Source organism: Heloderma suspectum, chromosome 3, assembly GCF_057233095.1.
Source record: "Heloderma suspectum isolate Gila_16-S chromosome 3, 16-S_ref, whole genome shotgun sequence".
NCBI classification, from domain to species: Eukaryota; Metazoa; Chordata; class Lepidosauria; order Squamata; family Helodermatidae; genus Heloderma; species Heloderma suspectum.
Genome location: NC_139460.1, coordinates 179,082,849 through 179,099,344, shown reverse-complemented (window position 1 = coordinate 179,099,344; position 16,496 = coordinate 179,082,849). Strand labels below are relative to the sequence as shown.

The 16,496-nt window shown below is 44.6% G+C and overlaps 1 protein-coding gene across 2 annotated transcripts in view; it reads left to right on the top strand.

Annotated features, from left to right (window-relative positions):
• The window catches only part of ANTXRL (ANTXR like), a 124,546-nt gene that overhangs the window by 63,594 nt on the left and 44,456 nt on the right, over nucleotides 1-16,496 (top strand). Inside the window, exons 13-15 of one of the 2 annotated variants that reach the window (XM_084845086.1) lie at nucleotides 6,216-6,311; nucleotides 10,545-10,583; nucleotides 12,131-13,619. In XM_084845086.1, the coding sequence (XP_084701212.1) occupies nucleotides 6,216-6,311; nucleotides 10,545-10,583; nucleotides 12,131-12,271 (276 nt within the window). In that variant the 3' untranslated portion in view covers nucleotides 12,272-13,619. Of the gene's footprint in view, nucleotides 1-6,215; nucleotides 6,312-10,544; nucleotides 10,584-12,130; nucleotides 13,620-16,496 lie in introns of those variants that run through there. The other variant, XM_084845085.1, reaches the window with a different exon arrangement.

Here is a 16,496-nt window from a genome sequence, read left to right as displayed (position 1 = left end):
CATCCTTATTTAATAGTTGAACCACCATTTCTTTCCTCTGTCTTTTACTATGCACATATCTGAAGAAAGCTTTTTTGTTGCTTTTAGCATCCCTTGCTAACCTAGGGATGGCGGAGAATTCTGCCATGGACTCCAATGAGGCCGGATTCTAAAGAATTGGGCCCCCCGGAGTCCATGGTGGAATGGATCACTCACCTCCGCCTCCCCGCAGGATCCACCCGGGTCGGATCCCTGCCCACGTCGACCCTGCAGAGCTGGTGGCCGGCTCCGCAGGGTCGAAGCGGAGCCGGCCTGGACGGATTCTGGGGGGGAGGAACGGATCGCCTCCCCCCCGTCGAGGATTCCTGGAGGAGGAACAGATCACCTCCCCCCCCCCGGCGGACCCCTGCAGGCAGCAGGTAAGGGGATTCGTACAACCCTATGCTAACCTCAGCTCGTTCTCAGCTTTAGCCTTCCTGACGCCATCCCTGCAATTCTGTGCTACCTGCCTGTACTCTTCCTTTGTAGCTTGGCCTTCCTTCCACTTCCTTTATGTGTCCTTTTTTGTTTTCAGGTCATCTCTAAGCTTTTTGTGAGGCTACGCTGGCTTCCTCTGTTGTCTTCCACCTTTGACTCGTCTTCACTGACTCCATCTCTTTTTCTTACATAGTAAGCATGTCTTGCGTTGCGTTGCTTTCCTTTGTTTTGCTTTCCTTTGCTGTCTTCTCTGGGATTCTCTCCATCTCTAGTGCTCCTTTTCTCAAATTGCAGCTTGTGTACTTGAAACCAGCTGTTTTTCTTCCAGAACTTTAATCACCTTGATGCTTTGTGCATTTAAGGGACAATTTAATGGGATGGGAGCCGTAAGAGGGGAAGGCACTGAAAGACACTTTGACATTCCACATAGAAGGCAAAATGTTTAAGAGGTTCTTCATCTGCCTGCCTACCCAGATACATGCAGTATTGCTGTGCCTAGCCATACAAATGCTGCACACAACTGAACTGGGACATGGGCTTTAAAGACTGTGCCATTTTGGTGAGTACGTTCCAGCTGTTGCTTTCATGTTTAAATTTCCCCAGGCCTTTTAGAAAGGAGTCCTTTAGGACCAAACTAGATATGACAGGGGCAGCCTCCTTTGTTTACTCATGCCCTGCTCACATCTAAAGCAGAGGGAGGAAGTTTTAAATGAAAACTGGTGTGTGGTTGAGGGACCCATTTCCTGCCTTTACCTCATTGCACTCTTTGCCTTCCGGCACCTTCTTTCCTAGTGCAGCTGACTGTCAGCATCAGGGCCAGACTGGGAGAAAAGCCCCTGCACTAATAGGGTATAGTGCAAGAAGACAGGAGAGGGAGGAGTGTTCAGCTCCCCTCAACCACACATCCTTTTTTTGTGTAATAAAGATTAACACCCCAACCTCACTTCATATGTAAATGGAGCAGGCACATGAATAAGCATGCATGGCTGTCCCATTATGTCTAGTTGGCCCTGGACTCTGACAAAAACTTCTGATCACCTGCTATCACTTGATATTTAGCAAAACATGGATTTATCTACACTGCCACCTACACAAACTAACACTGCACTGTGTTAGTTGGTAGGGCTTGTACTTTAACTGCTTCTGTATTTAGAAGCAAGCAAACCCTTTCTTTACAGAAGGGTAAATGATCTCGTCCTTGTTCCACACACACACAGGCCTCCTGCCCTCTGAATCTGTGGGGATGACTTTCTTCCCCAACGTCCTCTGGAATGCAGCAGGAGGGTTTTTTCTTCTAAGTCCCTCCTCCTTGTAAAAATTGGGCTGTATCCTATTCGACACTACTGCTAACTTAAATGTATGTTGCACTAGCTCAAGCGACTTCTAGCGTGACATCAGTAGTGTTCGCTGGCATGATGGGTTTCCAGGGAAACTTGTCTCACCAGCAAACATTATTGCCTAGAAGTTGCTTGCACTAACGCAACATAATTTGCATTAGCAGTAGTGTCAAATAGGATATTTCCCACAGTTCCTAGAGTGAAAAGCACAATTGCATATTTCCCACTGTGGCTGCAGATGATCCTAGAAGGTACAGCAAACAAAAACCACAGTTGGAGATGAGGCAAAAATCTATCTCAGGTGAACACACAAAGTTCAGCTTAAGTGCCAAGCAAAATGGAGAAAGGCAACAGGGGCAGCAGTCAGCAACTGAGGTGGTACAGCCAAGCTTGTATGGATTTTACTTGTCTTCACACATATCTGGCCTCATACATTTTTGTATTGTGCAGCCAAAACTTCTGATAGTGTCTACCCAGATTCAGTATATATACTGCAGGTAGGATAACTGTGGCATAAATACAATTTAACTGAGCCACGGTATAATAGTGTAGGCAAGTCTTGCATTTCATGTAAAAAATGTCATGTAAGAGTGCAGTCCTATAGGATCTGCCCTGAGTACTCGTAAGCCTCTGAACTCAGAGGCTTACGGGTATCCAAACCAGAGTAGGAGGCGCACCACACCTCCCACTATGCATTTTTGTTAGGCATTTTCGCCCATCTAGCTGAGGCATTGGGTGGGGGGAGGGTTGAAGGCTGGGGAATTGCTCGTATCCCTGCTTCCCCAGTCCCCTCCCCGCTCACTGGCACGCCCCATTTCCCTCCTCTCTCACATTTGTGAGCTTGTAGAGGCAGCCAGCATGGCTCTTTCCATGAGGGAGAGGGGGCAGGGAGCTTGGACTTCTGGGCCTGAGGTTGGAGTACTGTCTCTGGCCTCAGATCCAGGAATCCAGAAATCTTATGGCTCCCCAGATGCTGTCTAGGGGCCATAGGATTGCTCTCTTAGGGATGTTAAAGAGAGCTGGAATATCAGTGGTGCTTTTTTGTGCATGCAAATGTCACTGCTAGTTGGTTCTTGTGATAAGCTGAGATCTTTTCTCAAGGTTTATCAGGGCTACTCCTTTCCTTCAAAGTCACAGATGCATGCTGTGCACTCCCATGTCTGATGATATATACAATGCAATATGCAACACTGGATTTCATTCTCTTGTCTCCAAGAAAACACCTAACCCTATTTCAGTTAACCTTTTCTTTCTGTCTCAATCCTGTATGGTGGGGCTTTATAGGGTTGCCCTATAACTGTCTCTTTAATATTTTATAATTTTCTTTAGAAAATTGATCCACAGCAATTAGCAAGTGACAATGGTTTACTTTCATGCTATCAGCTACTGGCTGCTATAGATCAAAAGAGCCCAGACTGGTATTTTGTTTTGTTTTTTCTTTCTGTCCCATTGGTTTCCCAAGGACTGTGGGTGCTTCCAGATGGTGGCCTTCCAGTTGTACCAATCAAAAGGCACTGTGCACGTATTCTGTCTTTTCCCCCTCAACTGATTTTTTATGGGAAAAAAGGAGAGATGTAGCAGTAGAAAAACACAGGAAGGTTACAAGTGGAGGACAGTGGTGTCTGGACCTCCTGTAAAATTATGGGAATGGCAGGGCAATTGCATGATAAAAAAGCACTCCATATAAATTAAATCTAGTTTACCATAGCAAGAATAGGAACTGATAATTGCAGGGGTTTCCACCCTTTTTGAGTCAGTGGATGCATTTGGAATTTTGAGAGAGTGTCATGGCTGTTCTCACAAAATGGCTTCCATGAGGAGGGCGGGGAGCTTACCCATAGGCTGGTCACAAAACACTCATTTCCCAGAAGGCCAACTGGTGAGACCAAAGAGAAGTAACTTGCCCAATAATGTAAGTACAAGACAGAGGTGGGGATTGAGCTGTAAAACACACAACCACTCTTTTGAAGCCAACTAAAGATGGTGCTGGAGGACAGCCCTTCATTTTGTACTATGCCTGTCTTGCAGTTTAAAAAACTCTAAATAATTTAAATTACAATTAGGAGGGGCAGGGAGCCTGGCAAGCAGCAAGAGAGGTGTCCACAAGCACATTGGTTCCCCTGGGCACCACACTGGAGACCCCAGGATGTTTGCCTGCAAGGGAAATGCAAGGGTTTTTCCCCCTTAGGAATCAACTGAACTGAACAGAGATTTTAGTTTGAATTAGTTTCATAGTCCCAGAATTGCCCCTGAGAAGGAAACATTGCTTCAGTTCCATTTGCAGTTCACAGAACCATTAGATGTAATGCTTAAAACAGAAGGCTAAGCCATTATTAACTAAAGGAAGTTCTGCAAACCACACTTGGTTGGACCAGGACTACATGCTGTCTGGGGGCAATCCACATGGAAACGCTTCATGATCCGTTTCTGGTTTAATCTGGAGTTTCCTCTGCTCGGGTTTGCTTCTCTGGCGGCATGTGGCATGTCTTTGTTCACCTGTGCACATGAACCCAACAAACCTGGAAATGTTGGGATCTTTTCAGAGGCATGGTTCACCCTGATTTAGCTCACAGATAAATATTAAGAATGAACAATACAAGTGTTTATTTTACCACAGCTTTTTACAGAAGAGGATGATTGGCATATTAATCAATGCCTAATATTGTTCCTAATAACTATGACAGAGCAAGAGAAGATGCAGGTAGGGTTATGGATCACCAAATAAGGAGCAGGGAGAGTTCTAGGGAAATGGTGAGGTGGTTGGAGTGACTTGAGTTTCAGTAGCACAGGGTGAATCCTACAAGGGGTGATCTACAGCTATATCAGAAGAAAGAGATAAAGTCACAGTGAGTATATTTATCTTGTTTCTGAGTAGGATGAACACAAAGTACTTCCCTTCCTGGTTGGCCACAGTTATATGGAAACTGGGGAGATTGACCCCGGAAATCGACACAAATGTGGGATGCAGTTGAGAAACAGAATTTGGAATGGAGAGCACTAGAACACAGTCTCTGCTTGGACTGTGATTCACCCAGTGAAAATAACAAACATGGAGAGAAGCAAGGAAACTTGGGGAACAAAAGCAAGGAAGGGAAGCTAAGCCCCTGGTCCAAAGTTCTGTGATAAGCTTGTACAACACCCCTGACTCCTAGCATGGCTACAGTAGGGATAAACTACTGTGCTTAAAGTCAACAACTCATAACTGTCCCACCACTTTATGTGCATAACATGCCTTCCTGAGATCCCAAGAGGCCCACAGAAGGCCACTGGCCCTAATACTGTTGCCATATACCCAAAGTGGGAAGCCCCTCAAGTATCCCAGGCAGATATTTGAGCTTCCAGCATGGTTGAGTGGCACCACTGAAATGGAAGTAGCTTGAAGGCAGCAATGGATGTCTTACAGGGCGAAGCCCTATCTGGATGCACAAGGCGGCACAGTCTCTATCTGGGTATACAAGACAGCAAGATAGGACAAGCAAAAGAGAAAAACTCTGCCCATGGAAATGTGGGTTAAGCACCAGCGGAGGAGAGAGGGATCGTGAGGAACAGGCAGCAAGCCAGGCTAACCAAGCGTCTGTCCACATAATAGTCCCACGATCAAGAAGCACGAGGGGTCTGGACCCAAGGCCAAAGATGCATCAGGGCAACAACCCTCACTGTTCTCAGGATAAAGTTAAAACAAAGTATACGATAGTGTGGCTCTGGAGGATGAATAGGGGTTCCTGGCTGTCTGGTTGAATTTGGGCGGGCATTACAAAAGCCATGCTTCCAGGAGACAATTGGGTGGAGTTTCCTAGAGCAAAGGGCACCATGAAGGGCACCCAGGTTGTGCTTTAAAACCTGCTGATTTATCTTAAGGTGAGGACACTTCTGGATTGGACTGTGTTTCGTGCCAAGGCTGTAGACTGGGCAATTTAAAGGTACCCTTGTGGGTTGTAGGACTTTTTTTCTGTCTAAACATGCGTAGGATTGCACTCTACAGTAGTAACTTAGAGGTCTGCACTATCCTGAGTTCCCATATTTTGCATACTGCAGAAGGGCAACTCCTTTTAACTCAATTAGGGTAGAGAACGCACAGATCTTAGTTTACTACCATGTAATGTTAAGTAAGTCCGGGCCTTTCAGCTTGCACCTACCATGAGACTCATTTGCTCCTGGCTGCACAATAAAACATATAAGAAAATGTACTAGGGTGATGTCAACAAAAATACACGTGTAAAAAAGCAATCATGGCTGAGCTGCTCAGTAACACACTTAGACTGGTTGTCACAATGTATTTATTTTGTATTTATTTTAAAACATACCCCACGTTATCTCTGAAGAATCTAGGCAGCTTACAAAAAGTCAGTGATTTAACAATTAAAAACATCCTTCCAAATAGCCTTCATATAGTTAACTTGGAAATATCTGTCTTCCTTGCAGCTTCATGGGACAGTCCTTTTCATAGCACTTTTAATTCTGTTCCTGCTACTGGCCTTAGTTCTTCTCTGGTGGTTCTGGCCACTCTGCTGCACTGTGGTAAGTGTGTGGGTTGTGTTCAAAGCTCTATTTGGCCGGCAGTGATGTTTAAAACCCAGGAGAAGTGCAAATGGAGCAACATAGTCAGGTCCAACACTAGACCTGAAAGATCTTAAGTAGCCACCATTCTTTCGAGGCATTCATAAATGGGGGGGGGGGTGAAGCTTTTTCCTTCTTCATGCTTAATTTCTGCATGTTTGACTGCTGGAAAGCAGGCTGTCCTTGTAGCAATGGCTTTAACAGCAGCTTGATATGCAGAGATTGCATTTATTGTTTCTACATTTCTATTTTGTGTGTGATTTATCATTTTATTGTACACCAACCAGGGAGTTTTTACTGAAGGGTGGCATAGAAACATTTAAAATAAATTAATAAATAGCATCGTCATGCTCTGAAAAGCTTCACCTTTTAATTCCTGCATATTAAGCTGCTACTAAAGAGATAAGAGTGGGACAAGCTGTTTCTTCTGGTCAATTTGCAACCTTACTGTTAAAGGCACAGGAGCTGGAGTAGTAAAAAGTTGGCTAATGAGGGCCAATCTCAGATCAGCTATGGACAAATGGGATAACTGTGCCCATTACCATCTCAGCTTCACTTTCCCATTTGTAAAGATGGCTTTCTTTAAAGCAGTTTTTGAGAATTAGTAAGATGAGAAAACATGGTTGCCTGTCCTTACTCTTGGATATAAGGAGATTAAACATCTAGACAGATGTCAGGCTTGTTCGTTCAACTTTTTTTTTTTTTTACTAGAATCCCAGCAGTCACTAACCAGATCCAGGTATAAAAGACATACACTTAGAGTTAAAGAACAGGGTGCCTCAGCACATTCTGAGCCTAAGAATTTGTTGGCAGTACCAGAACTGAACTGAGCTCACAGTCCTGCTACACAAAAGTTCGCTCCTGGTTATTCCCAAGTTCTCTTCGTTTCAGCAGCCTAATTTAGGTAGGAGAAGCCATTATGTTATTGCTGATGTTAAACAATTGGGAATCAGAAGCCCCTACAGATTTACTGCAGATCACCCAGAGATTTACCAGTAGATCCCATTCTACCTTCTAATCTAAACAAAGAACAGGACATTGAGTAAACCACCACAGGTAAACCACCACAAAGTTCCCAGACATTTTGGGCTTCTGTTTAGCAAAGAGAGGATTTGAAGGAAGGCTTAACTGTGAGCTCCTTTTCCCAGGAACTTCACTGTAACTGTAAACCTTGATTGAGGCTTGCCCAGAAAAGCCATCTGTAGAATCTACAACAGTAGCAAAATGATTAGACACTCAGACTGCATGTCAGGTTCCCACCTGCAGAACTTGCACTTTCTTATATGTTCAGAAGATTAGTCACTTCCTTGCTCATTTCTGCTTTTGTAAGATGCTCCTGGCAGGATTTCCATCTGAAATGTGCTGCTTTCTGGGCACTCTCATACACACTGGAAAAGACTCATGGCAGCAGAGCTAGGAAAATGACAAAGAGGCAGAATTAATTGGATATTAGTGATCTAGAGAAAACAAACATATGGGAGGGCTTGTTAGGTCCCTTGGTCTTCTCCCTTTGCAATCACACACTCCAGGATACCAGGCTTCAGGCTGACTACTTTATTAGTTAATGACCAGTTCTTTACAAATGCAGATCCTTGAAGGCTCTCAGGCTACAAAGGAAAACAGCTACTCCACACAATTACGAATATCAATAGAGGAGCCAAGTGGGAATTACTTGGGGGGGGTGCCCCTCACGGTTGTGCCCTCCTATGTAGGCTATCATGCATAGCCAACTGGGTGGAATGTCTGAGCTCCACCTCTAACTTTTCCCACTTTGCTCTGCGCCAGACTCTAGCATCCTTCAAGTCACACCCCACACTCTCCTCCTCCCCCAAGACCTGAGTTCTCATGGAGGAGGAAAGGTGGCGGCGGGGGGGCTTCAGGTCAAGCCATCTGTGTGCCATACTCCTGAGAAGAACACCTATCCATATCAGAGCTCACTAAGGAGGGAGCCTTCCCTGGTTCTGGCTGTTCCCATTCTGAGTCTGAGCTGCTAACTATCTCCACACACTCAGAATCATTCCTGACAGGGCTTGCTAACCTTTTTTTGTTGCTTTAAATGAACCAAGAAGATAGTTTTCTGAAAGAATAGGCCAAATAGTTATTCCCTGTTTCAGCTGCAGCTAAGGACTGTTTCACACATAGGTGAAAGCAAACATGAACTTACTGAGCAATGTACATTCAAAGAGGAGCCAATCCCAGCTCTTGGTTGGTTGTATCTGTATGATAGGTCCTTTTCCTGTGTTCATACTTAAGGTGCACACTTGCCAAATCATAAGCATACACCTAAAGTACATTACAAGTGAAGTAGTCAAGGAAAGCAATGGGCTTAAATTTCAGAAAGGTTTAAGAAATGCATCCAGATTTGAGCTGCATCTGGCTCTCACCATTTATATTCCATTGAAATCAAACGGCTGGAGAAAATGCATGGATCAGCCTCCCACAGGACAAGCAAATACTTCCTTTGTTTGTGTATTTCAACAACCCCCAGTCTTGTCACTACTAGGCTTGACACGTTGCAGCCCAGAATTGGGAGGTGACTTCTGCTTCTCCCACCCATTTCCTCCTCTGGTCTTTGTAAGGCAGGGGCAGGCAGGAGGAAGGGACAAAAGGAAGTGGGGAGGAGTGGGGGATCAGACTAGAGATACCTTGTTTCTTGATTCAGTGGTGAATTTAAAGGAACGGGAGAGAATCTCCAAGTTTCAGCCTGACACCTGTGGCCACTATTGCTCTCAGAAGCAGCCACACTAACAGAAGCTTAATATGGTGAGTGTGGTGAGAGTGGTGAGTGTGACTTGGGCCACTCATTAAATACTTACAGGATATGTTCCATGTGTAGCGTACTAGTGGCTCAGAGCATGACTAAGAGATGTAGGCCGGGTTCACCAATCACAGTGGGAAAATAAGCCACAGTGGCTTATTTTACTTCCCTGCACATGCCAGTCACAAGTGGCCTAATTAGCATAATTACCCACACTAGGCATGGTTTGTCATGATGTCCAAACCTGGAAAGGGTGGGTGACTGGGGTGGTTTACAAACCACCCTGAAACCCATGACTTGTTCTAGGGTTGCTGGGTGGTTTGCTTACCCCAGCCAGCCACCCTCACTAGGTTCACACATCATGATCACCTGCACCCAGCAAGGGTAATAATTATGCTAATTAGGTGGCTCATGGCCGGCACATGCCAGAAGGGAAAATAAGCCATGGTGGCTTATTTTTCCTCCATGATTGTGTGAACCTGCCCAGTGGCTTGCCACACAGTGAGCACAAAGCTGAGAATGTGAGGCTTCTCAGACTTCCTTGTGCTTCCTTTGTAGCCTGAGGCAAAGCGCTCTCTCTTGGTCTTCAGCAATGTGAGCTTAATAATACTGACAAACTTTACAGAGTTGTTTGTAAGGATGACTGGGATTGTGCATGTGGAGTACTTTGATCCCTCTAAAGTATGATAGAAATACTTAGTGTTATTTTTTCATATTTTTAAAATGAAAGTACAAAAGCAAGGTCACATAATAGCTCTTAAACGTCATCTAGAATACTAACCAATATGATTATATCAGGGGATACCAATATGTTATTAATATTAGTGGCTATTTCATAAATTTCCTTATACCCATTATAATCACAATATCATAGAAAACTGAGGACAAATATATTTAGTAGCTTAATGGGAAGCGTAGTGCTCCTTAGTAGGTGGATCTGTCCTGCCACAGGACTTGCCAATTTTACACCAGAGTAGCTCACTGCATGTTGATTAATTCTTCCTTGCTTGTGGTGGTGTGGCCCAGAGAATCATACCAACCCCAAATGCACAACCAGCAGGAACAAGTTAAAAATGGGTGGGTAGGCTGGCTGGTGGATGGGTTGCCATAATTCATCACCATTGAATGCAGCATACAGTGTCTACTCACAAGTAAACTCCATCAAGTTTAATGAGATTTATTCCCAGGTAAACGTGAATAGGATTGCACTGTAAGTATTTATAACAGTAGAAACATGTGGGAATCTCACATCTGTTAGACCCATTTTCCATGTTCAGCAATAGCAAGCTGATCAGTCTAGAATCATCAAGGGGCCCAGAAAAAGTCAACTCTGACATTCTTTGCTTTGAAGAAATGAATGTGATCAGTTGGGCCATTTTAATGAAATTGTAGGCTGGGGGAAAACTTGCAGGCAGTGACAGATGTGTGTGTTTTAGGTCATCAAGGAGCCGCCACCCCCACCACCCCTGGAACCTGTAAGTATCTTGTGCAAGCCCTTCTGCTGCATGCACCCCACCGAATAAGAGCTTCAGAGGCTGGTTGGGAGCATCTTCTGTTTGTAAACAGAAGGCTCCGTTATCAGGGCATTTGTTTCCTAAGCTACTCTACATACGCACAATCTCTTTGAAAATGTTTGCATATTATAAGACTCTCTTAGGGTGCAATCCTATGTATGTTTAGTCAGAAAATGCCCTACACCTCACATGCTGGGAGTTGTAGGACTTTTTTCATGCATAGGATGGTACCCTAAACGTTTTTATTAAGGAAGAATAAAAGTACCCCCCCCCATTGTTGCCCCATTTACAGGAGGCAAGTTGTGGGGGTGGGGTAGCATTTTGGTGTGTGTTTTTGTGTGGACTGAAATTCATTGAAGGTTCTCAGGGCGGGGCCCATCATGGTAGTACTAATCTTCCTTGCTTTTTAATTTCCTTTCTTTTTCTTTTAGTTCCACCACCAGTGGCAGTGGTAGAGCTCCTCTTGGGGCTGGGGGCTGTTTTTCCTCCCCACTCCAGCTGTCCTGGAAATAGTGTCATAGCCTATTTGGGCTGGGCAGGGGGCAGAATGGTAGCCACCATAAAAAAAATGGTGGCTGACAGTAACAGGATAAATGTTTATTCCCCAGAACTCCCTGGAACAACACTGTGTTGCAGGCAATCTGTGGTAAGCAGAACAGCAGCCTGCGGTGAGGAACGCCACCCTCCCCCCCCCACCCCAAATGCCCTGGAATGACACTACATCCAGGGCATTCAGGAGGGGAATCAGTGGCCAGCTGATGGCCACTGAGTGGAACTCCACAGCTAGAGCAGAACAAAAAGAAAGGGAAAGGGAAAATAAACAATTTTTAAATTAATAAGAAAGAACACCGGTGCTGCCATCATGGTATGCCCCACCTCCACAAACCTTCAGAGAACTTCATTTCCCTTGAAATCACCCCACCCCCCAAGTTTCTAGGGGCCAACTTTGCCACCCCCTAAGTTTGAGCTAAAAGTTTTCATGCAAGAACTTTCAGCTCAGCCTCACTTTCTTTGGAAGTATGAAGGCCAAATGCTACTGTGGGACTGGTAGACGTTCCTGAAAGTTGGGGCGGGGCGTCAAAGCTCACCTCGTCTTGGACTAGATAGATCACCTGCAGTTCACTGTGAGCATTGACCCATTACACTCTGGAAGTGAAAAGGGATTGGCACATGGTACAGATCCCCTACACTTTGGGTACCATTGTAAGGCAAAGGAACGGAAGTACCTTAGTCATAGAAGTCTGATGGATGGGCCACATGCTTTTTACTATTTTGCGTGCCTGCTGCTGCTACATCTTGACCATCACTTAGGCCAAGCTGCCACTCCTGTTACTGGTACTACTGTTTAACTCGCTTACGAACTGATGGGTAAGTTCCAAGGTGATGCCATACCTTTGTTCTGGAGGCTCTCCTATTAGGCCGTTTTGTTGAGATGAGATCAGCTTCCATTGTATGACACCCTTGCTATCTGCCCTATTTGAATTGCTGCCTGCTCTTTTTCGTTCCAGAAACATTCATATGAAGCTGATCTCTGGCGAAACATTGATATACTCCATAAAGGAAGTTTGTGGTTTACCACAGACTTCTACTCTGGGGTTGACAAAAAGCTACCATTGCAGGATCTAAAATTCCAGGCAACCTCTCTGTAGTTCTTTTTGTTCTGGAGGAGGCTGAAAATTGCTGTTAGGTTAAAACAGATGCCACATGACAGCATAGATGGCATTTCAGCTGCTCTTTCAACATCTGGCATGGTATTGATAGCATGCAGCCAAAACAATCTTTTGCGGCAACCTTTGAATGATTTTGTTCCCTTTGTTATTATTCATCAAAGCATTACTAGACAAACAATATCAACTATACTCCTTTCTAGACTCTTAATAGACACACACACATTTTCAGCAATAAAAGCAGATATTTTTCTGAGAACCCTTCAGCACATCACCATTTGTTCTGCCCATTCTAAATCTTCTGTTTTCCACCTCTGCTGTAGTCAGCATTAGAACCAAAATTAATTTTAGCACAAAATATGAAAGCTGACAAAGTTCCTGATTTCAGAAAGGTTTAGAGTACCATATTTAAGATTTTGTTTTGAAAAACAGTATTTGGAAGGGATGTTTTCTCTTGACAAAATTTGTATAGAATTACCTTTAAAATGCTGAAATTAATTCAAGACAAAGTATACTGTGGGTCCATTACTCAACCTAGGAAAGAGAGTGACAGGATTAGAAGATGGCTGAATGAATCAATAGCTAATTTCTCTTAGTCTTTTCAAAGGCAGACATTTAGCAACACTGAAATTCATAGGTAAGTCACAAGTCAGGATAACAAACAAAGGTGTATCTGGTGAGGCACAGATTTCCCTCCCCTGGCCCTGCCCATCAAGCTCTGAAGTGTCTCCAGCCACAGCTTCTTAACATGCTGACCCTCAGTGGATCTTAAACAGAGGTTCACCACGTGATAGTTTGCCACGTAATAAAAATTACTAAGACACCTCTGGCACCTTTTATGTCATCACTGCAGGGGCCACATCCCTGCAGTGATGACAGAAAAGGTGCCAGAGGTGTCTTAGTAATTTTTATTACATGCTAATGGGGCAAATCACTTGGGGGCAGGGGTGGTCCATTTTAAAATGTCAGCAGAAATCAGATTGCCTCTTCAGCAGTGCAAACTGTAACTATGGTTGATTGTGAATAAATGGCTTAACTAGAAGGCAGGTTTGCAGACATTACCATCAGATTTGCAAAGTAAGTGGCAACTAGACAAGCACCATACACATGTGCATGCAGTGTGATAGAATGATTTGAATCTACATTGTAAAAAAAGGCATAATTTTACTCTGATGGAATACACAGTGCCAAAATACTGAAAGGTGAAAATGTCAATGGAAATAAGAGGACAAGTTTCACACAGCTAAAATCAGTTCGGATGGCAAATTTCAGAGGCCTTCTGTTCCTCAAAGTGTAGTGAAACAGAGGAGAAGTTGTAATAAATAATATGAAAGAACTGCTGGATTCAGCCTGAGTGAGTTGTGCTTGCTGGGAGGAACCAGAAGTAGTTAAAGGCAACACCTGCTGCTTCTGGCATGAGGGGAGAGAGGTCAGTACCTGAGAGACCTCAGTGGAAAGGTTTTGTTTGAATAAAACTTGGAAGTTTGTTTGGAAGGCAGAGTCTGTGTGAGCCTGTGGGGTGCAGTCCACCAACTTTGAAACAGCAATGTGAATTGTTTACCAAGAGATCAGCAAAGAAGGTAAGAGTTGGGCTGTGTTTCCACCAGTGATTTACTCCAACCTGGCTGCGTGGTGAGGTCTCTGTGTTTCCATGACATCGTGGCCATTCAGCACCAGTCCTGTATTTTAACGCGGAAAAACCGCTTCTTCTGAGACTGGTTATAGTCCAACTTTTCCAGCTCACTTCAGCTCCATTACTGACCTGTTTCCACAACCACACTGGGTTTGGTATAATAGTCCTGCCCATGGGGCATGTAGCCTGGCCTTTGTGGGTGTGTCACTCTGACCTCAGCGACCCAACCCTTTCCCTCCCTGCTTTCTGGAAGTTTCATCGCTGTTTTGGAGCAGGATGCCAAAGGACCAACTTTTAAAACATCATTGAAAGAAGCACCAGAACACAGTCTATGACCTCAGTCAAGGGGTGTTTTCTCCCATTCTGCTGAATGAGGCTTGCCCTGTCAGTGACCACAGAAATAACAGAAAAGCCCCTCAATTGACACGGCACATGTCAAAGCCCAGTTCCTTAAATGTGATTAAGCGCAATGTCAAGGCTCCAGTCCATTGTCTTAGGACGTAACTCCTTCACAGCTTCCAAATAGAGATCTTGTGCGTTGAATTGGGGGCTGGTTTCTGTCTCTTTCCCACAACAAACCCATTAGTGTCTCCTCAGAAGTAACTCCCATTGCGGTTGATGAGGCTTGCCTTTGAATGCCCACATCAGAATGTACAGAGATTCACCCTCGAATGAAATGGCACACGTTAAAGCCCAATTCCCTAAGTGCAATTAAGTGGATAAGTGGGATTAGGAGGCTCCAATGAATTGCCTTAGGAAGAAAGTACTTTACAGCTTCCTTATAGAGGTCCTGCAGGTTACAATGGGGGCTGGTTTCTGTCTTTGTGTTTACTGCTCTCTTTTCCCCAACAAACCCATTACAGTCTCGTCAGAAGTAACTCCCATTGTGGTCAGTGAGGTCCTCTAGGTTAAAATGGGGAGTGGTTTCCCTCTTTGTGTTCTCCCCCCCCCTTTCCCAGCACAAGCATATGTGTGTTGACTCAGAAGTAACTCCCATTGTGCTCAATGAAGCATGCTCCTGTAATGCAGGTGCATCTGGCCTCTCGGGGGGGGGGGAGAGAAAGCGGGGGAGAGGGGGGAAGCCTCTCTTCACATCAAAGCTGATTCCTTTTTAAAAATCCGATACTCCTCCATTAGCTGCTCCTTCCTTTGTCCTGGAAAAATGGCTGAGGAGGCAGGAACACTGATGAGGTAATCAGACCCAACTCAGACTCCACTCAGACTCCACCCAGCCATCAAGAAAATAATTCAGTTGAGCTCAGTGGAAACAGCACAGAGCCCCAGGCTACAGTGATGATAAGCTGGGTCTTTAAGGGCTGTGGAAACAGGAAAATGAGAAGATCCGATTGGGGAAACATTGCAACAAAGTTGCAAACATAGTGAAGCCAATAGCATGGAAACACGCCCTTAGGCTCCTGTCTGACATTATTACAGCTATAGCAAGCATGTGGTCCTTGGAGAATTAAAATACATGCCAGGCAAGCCTTTAAGAAATAGGATAGCTGAAGGACAATGTGACTGACTCGGTTGTTGCTGTCTCCATGACTTAGAATGCATGCCCACTGCCCCCCTCACCACGTAATATTTGTTCTTCCTTTCAGTTCTTCCGTTTAATTACTCTGGAAACAGCATAGTACAACTGTTAGCAGCAGAAAGTGGCACTGGAGTGTCTGTAATTCTAAAATGGAAATCAAATAACTTGTTATGCTGGCTCTTGTTGACATCACTTCTTAGAAGTAACCTGTCAGGAGCGCCCTAGCAGCCTCTTTCAGTACACTCCAATAGCCAACTCAAGACACAGACGAAAGGATTCTTTTCAAAGCTTTAATCCTTTTACAACTTAATGACTCTTTCAGATGCTAATCACCAGCGACTAAGCAATGAACAGCAGAGTAGCCTATGCTCCAGGTAGGCAGTTGATCCCCGTTTGAAGGAGAATCACTTGAAGACCCTGAACTTATGGGCTAGGGAGAGATCCTCCCTCTTTCCCTTGGGTCCACGGGAGGCGGCCGTTGCTTGCGTGCCAAACAGGTGCTACACCTCCTTTCCGCGCCCTCCATCGCTCATTGCTCCCTGTGTCTGCATCGAGCGTCTAGCAAGCCCCCCTCCCACACTTTCTCACTGCTAGGATCACTATCTCAGGAATGCCAGCAGGAGGAAACTCTGCCAGCTGCTGTGCCTGTGAGGGATGAGCTGGCTTCTCTCCCATGGATTGCTGATCCTCCACAGAATCAGAACTGCTCTGGGGTTCTATCGGCTCAGTTTCCACCCTGACATAACCTTGCTAATGAGTGCAAGCAAAGGTTTCATACAAAACTTGCAAAACAGTCTTTCCAAAATCTGTAAAGGATGTTGCTTGGTGAAGATATAGCTGGAAAGGCCAAATTGTCTAAATGCAAATGTGGAATGATATTGAGGACTGTTGCACAAGTAGCAGTGGCTATAATTAGGGATGTGTGTATGCCAGGATACTTATTCATGTAGCACACAAGATAAGAATTCCTGATGCTGAAATAAAAATTCAGCATCAGGAACATTTCAGTTTTTCAAAAGGGAGTTTTAACTCTAATAGGT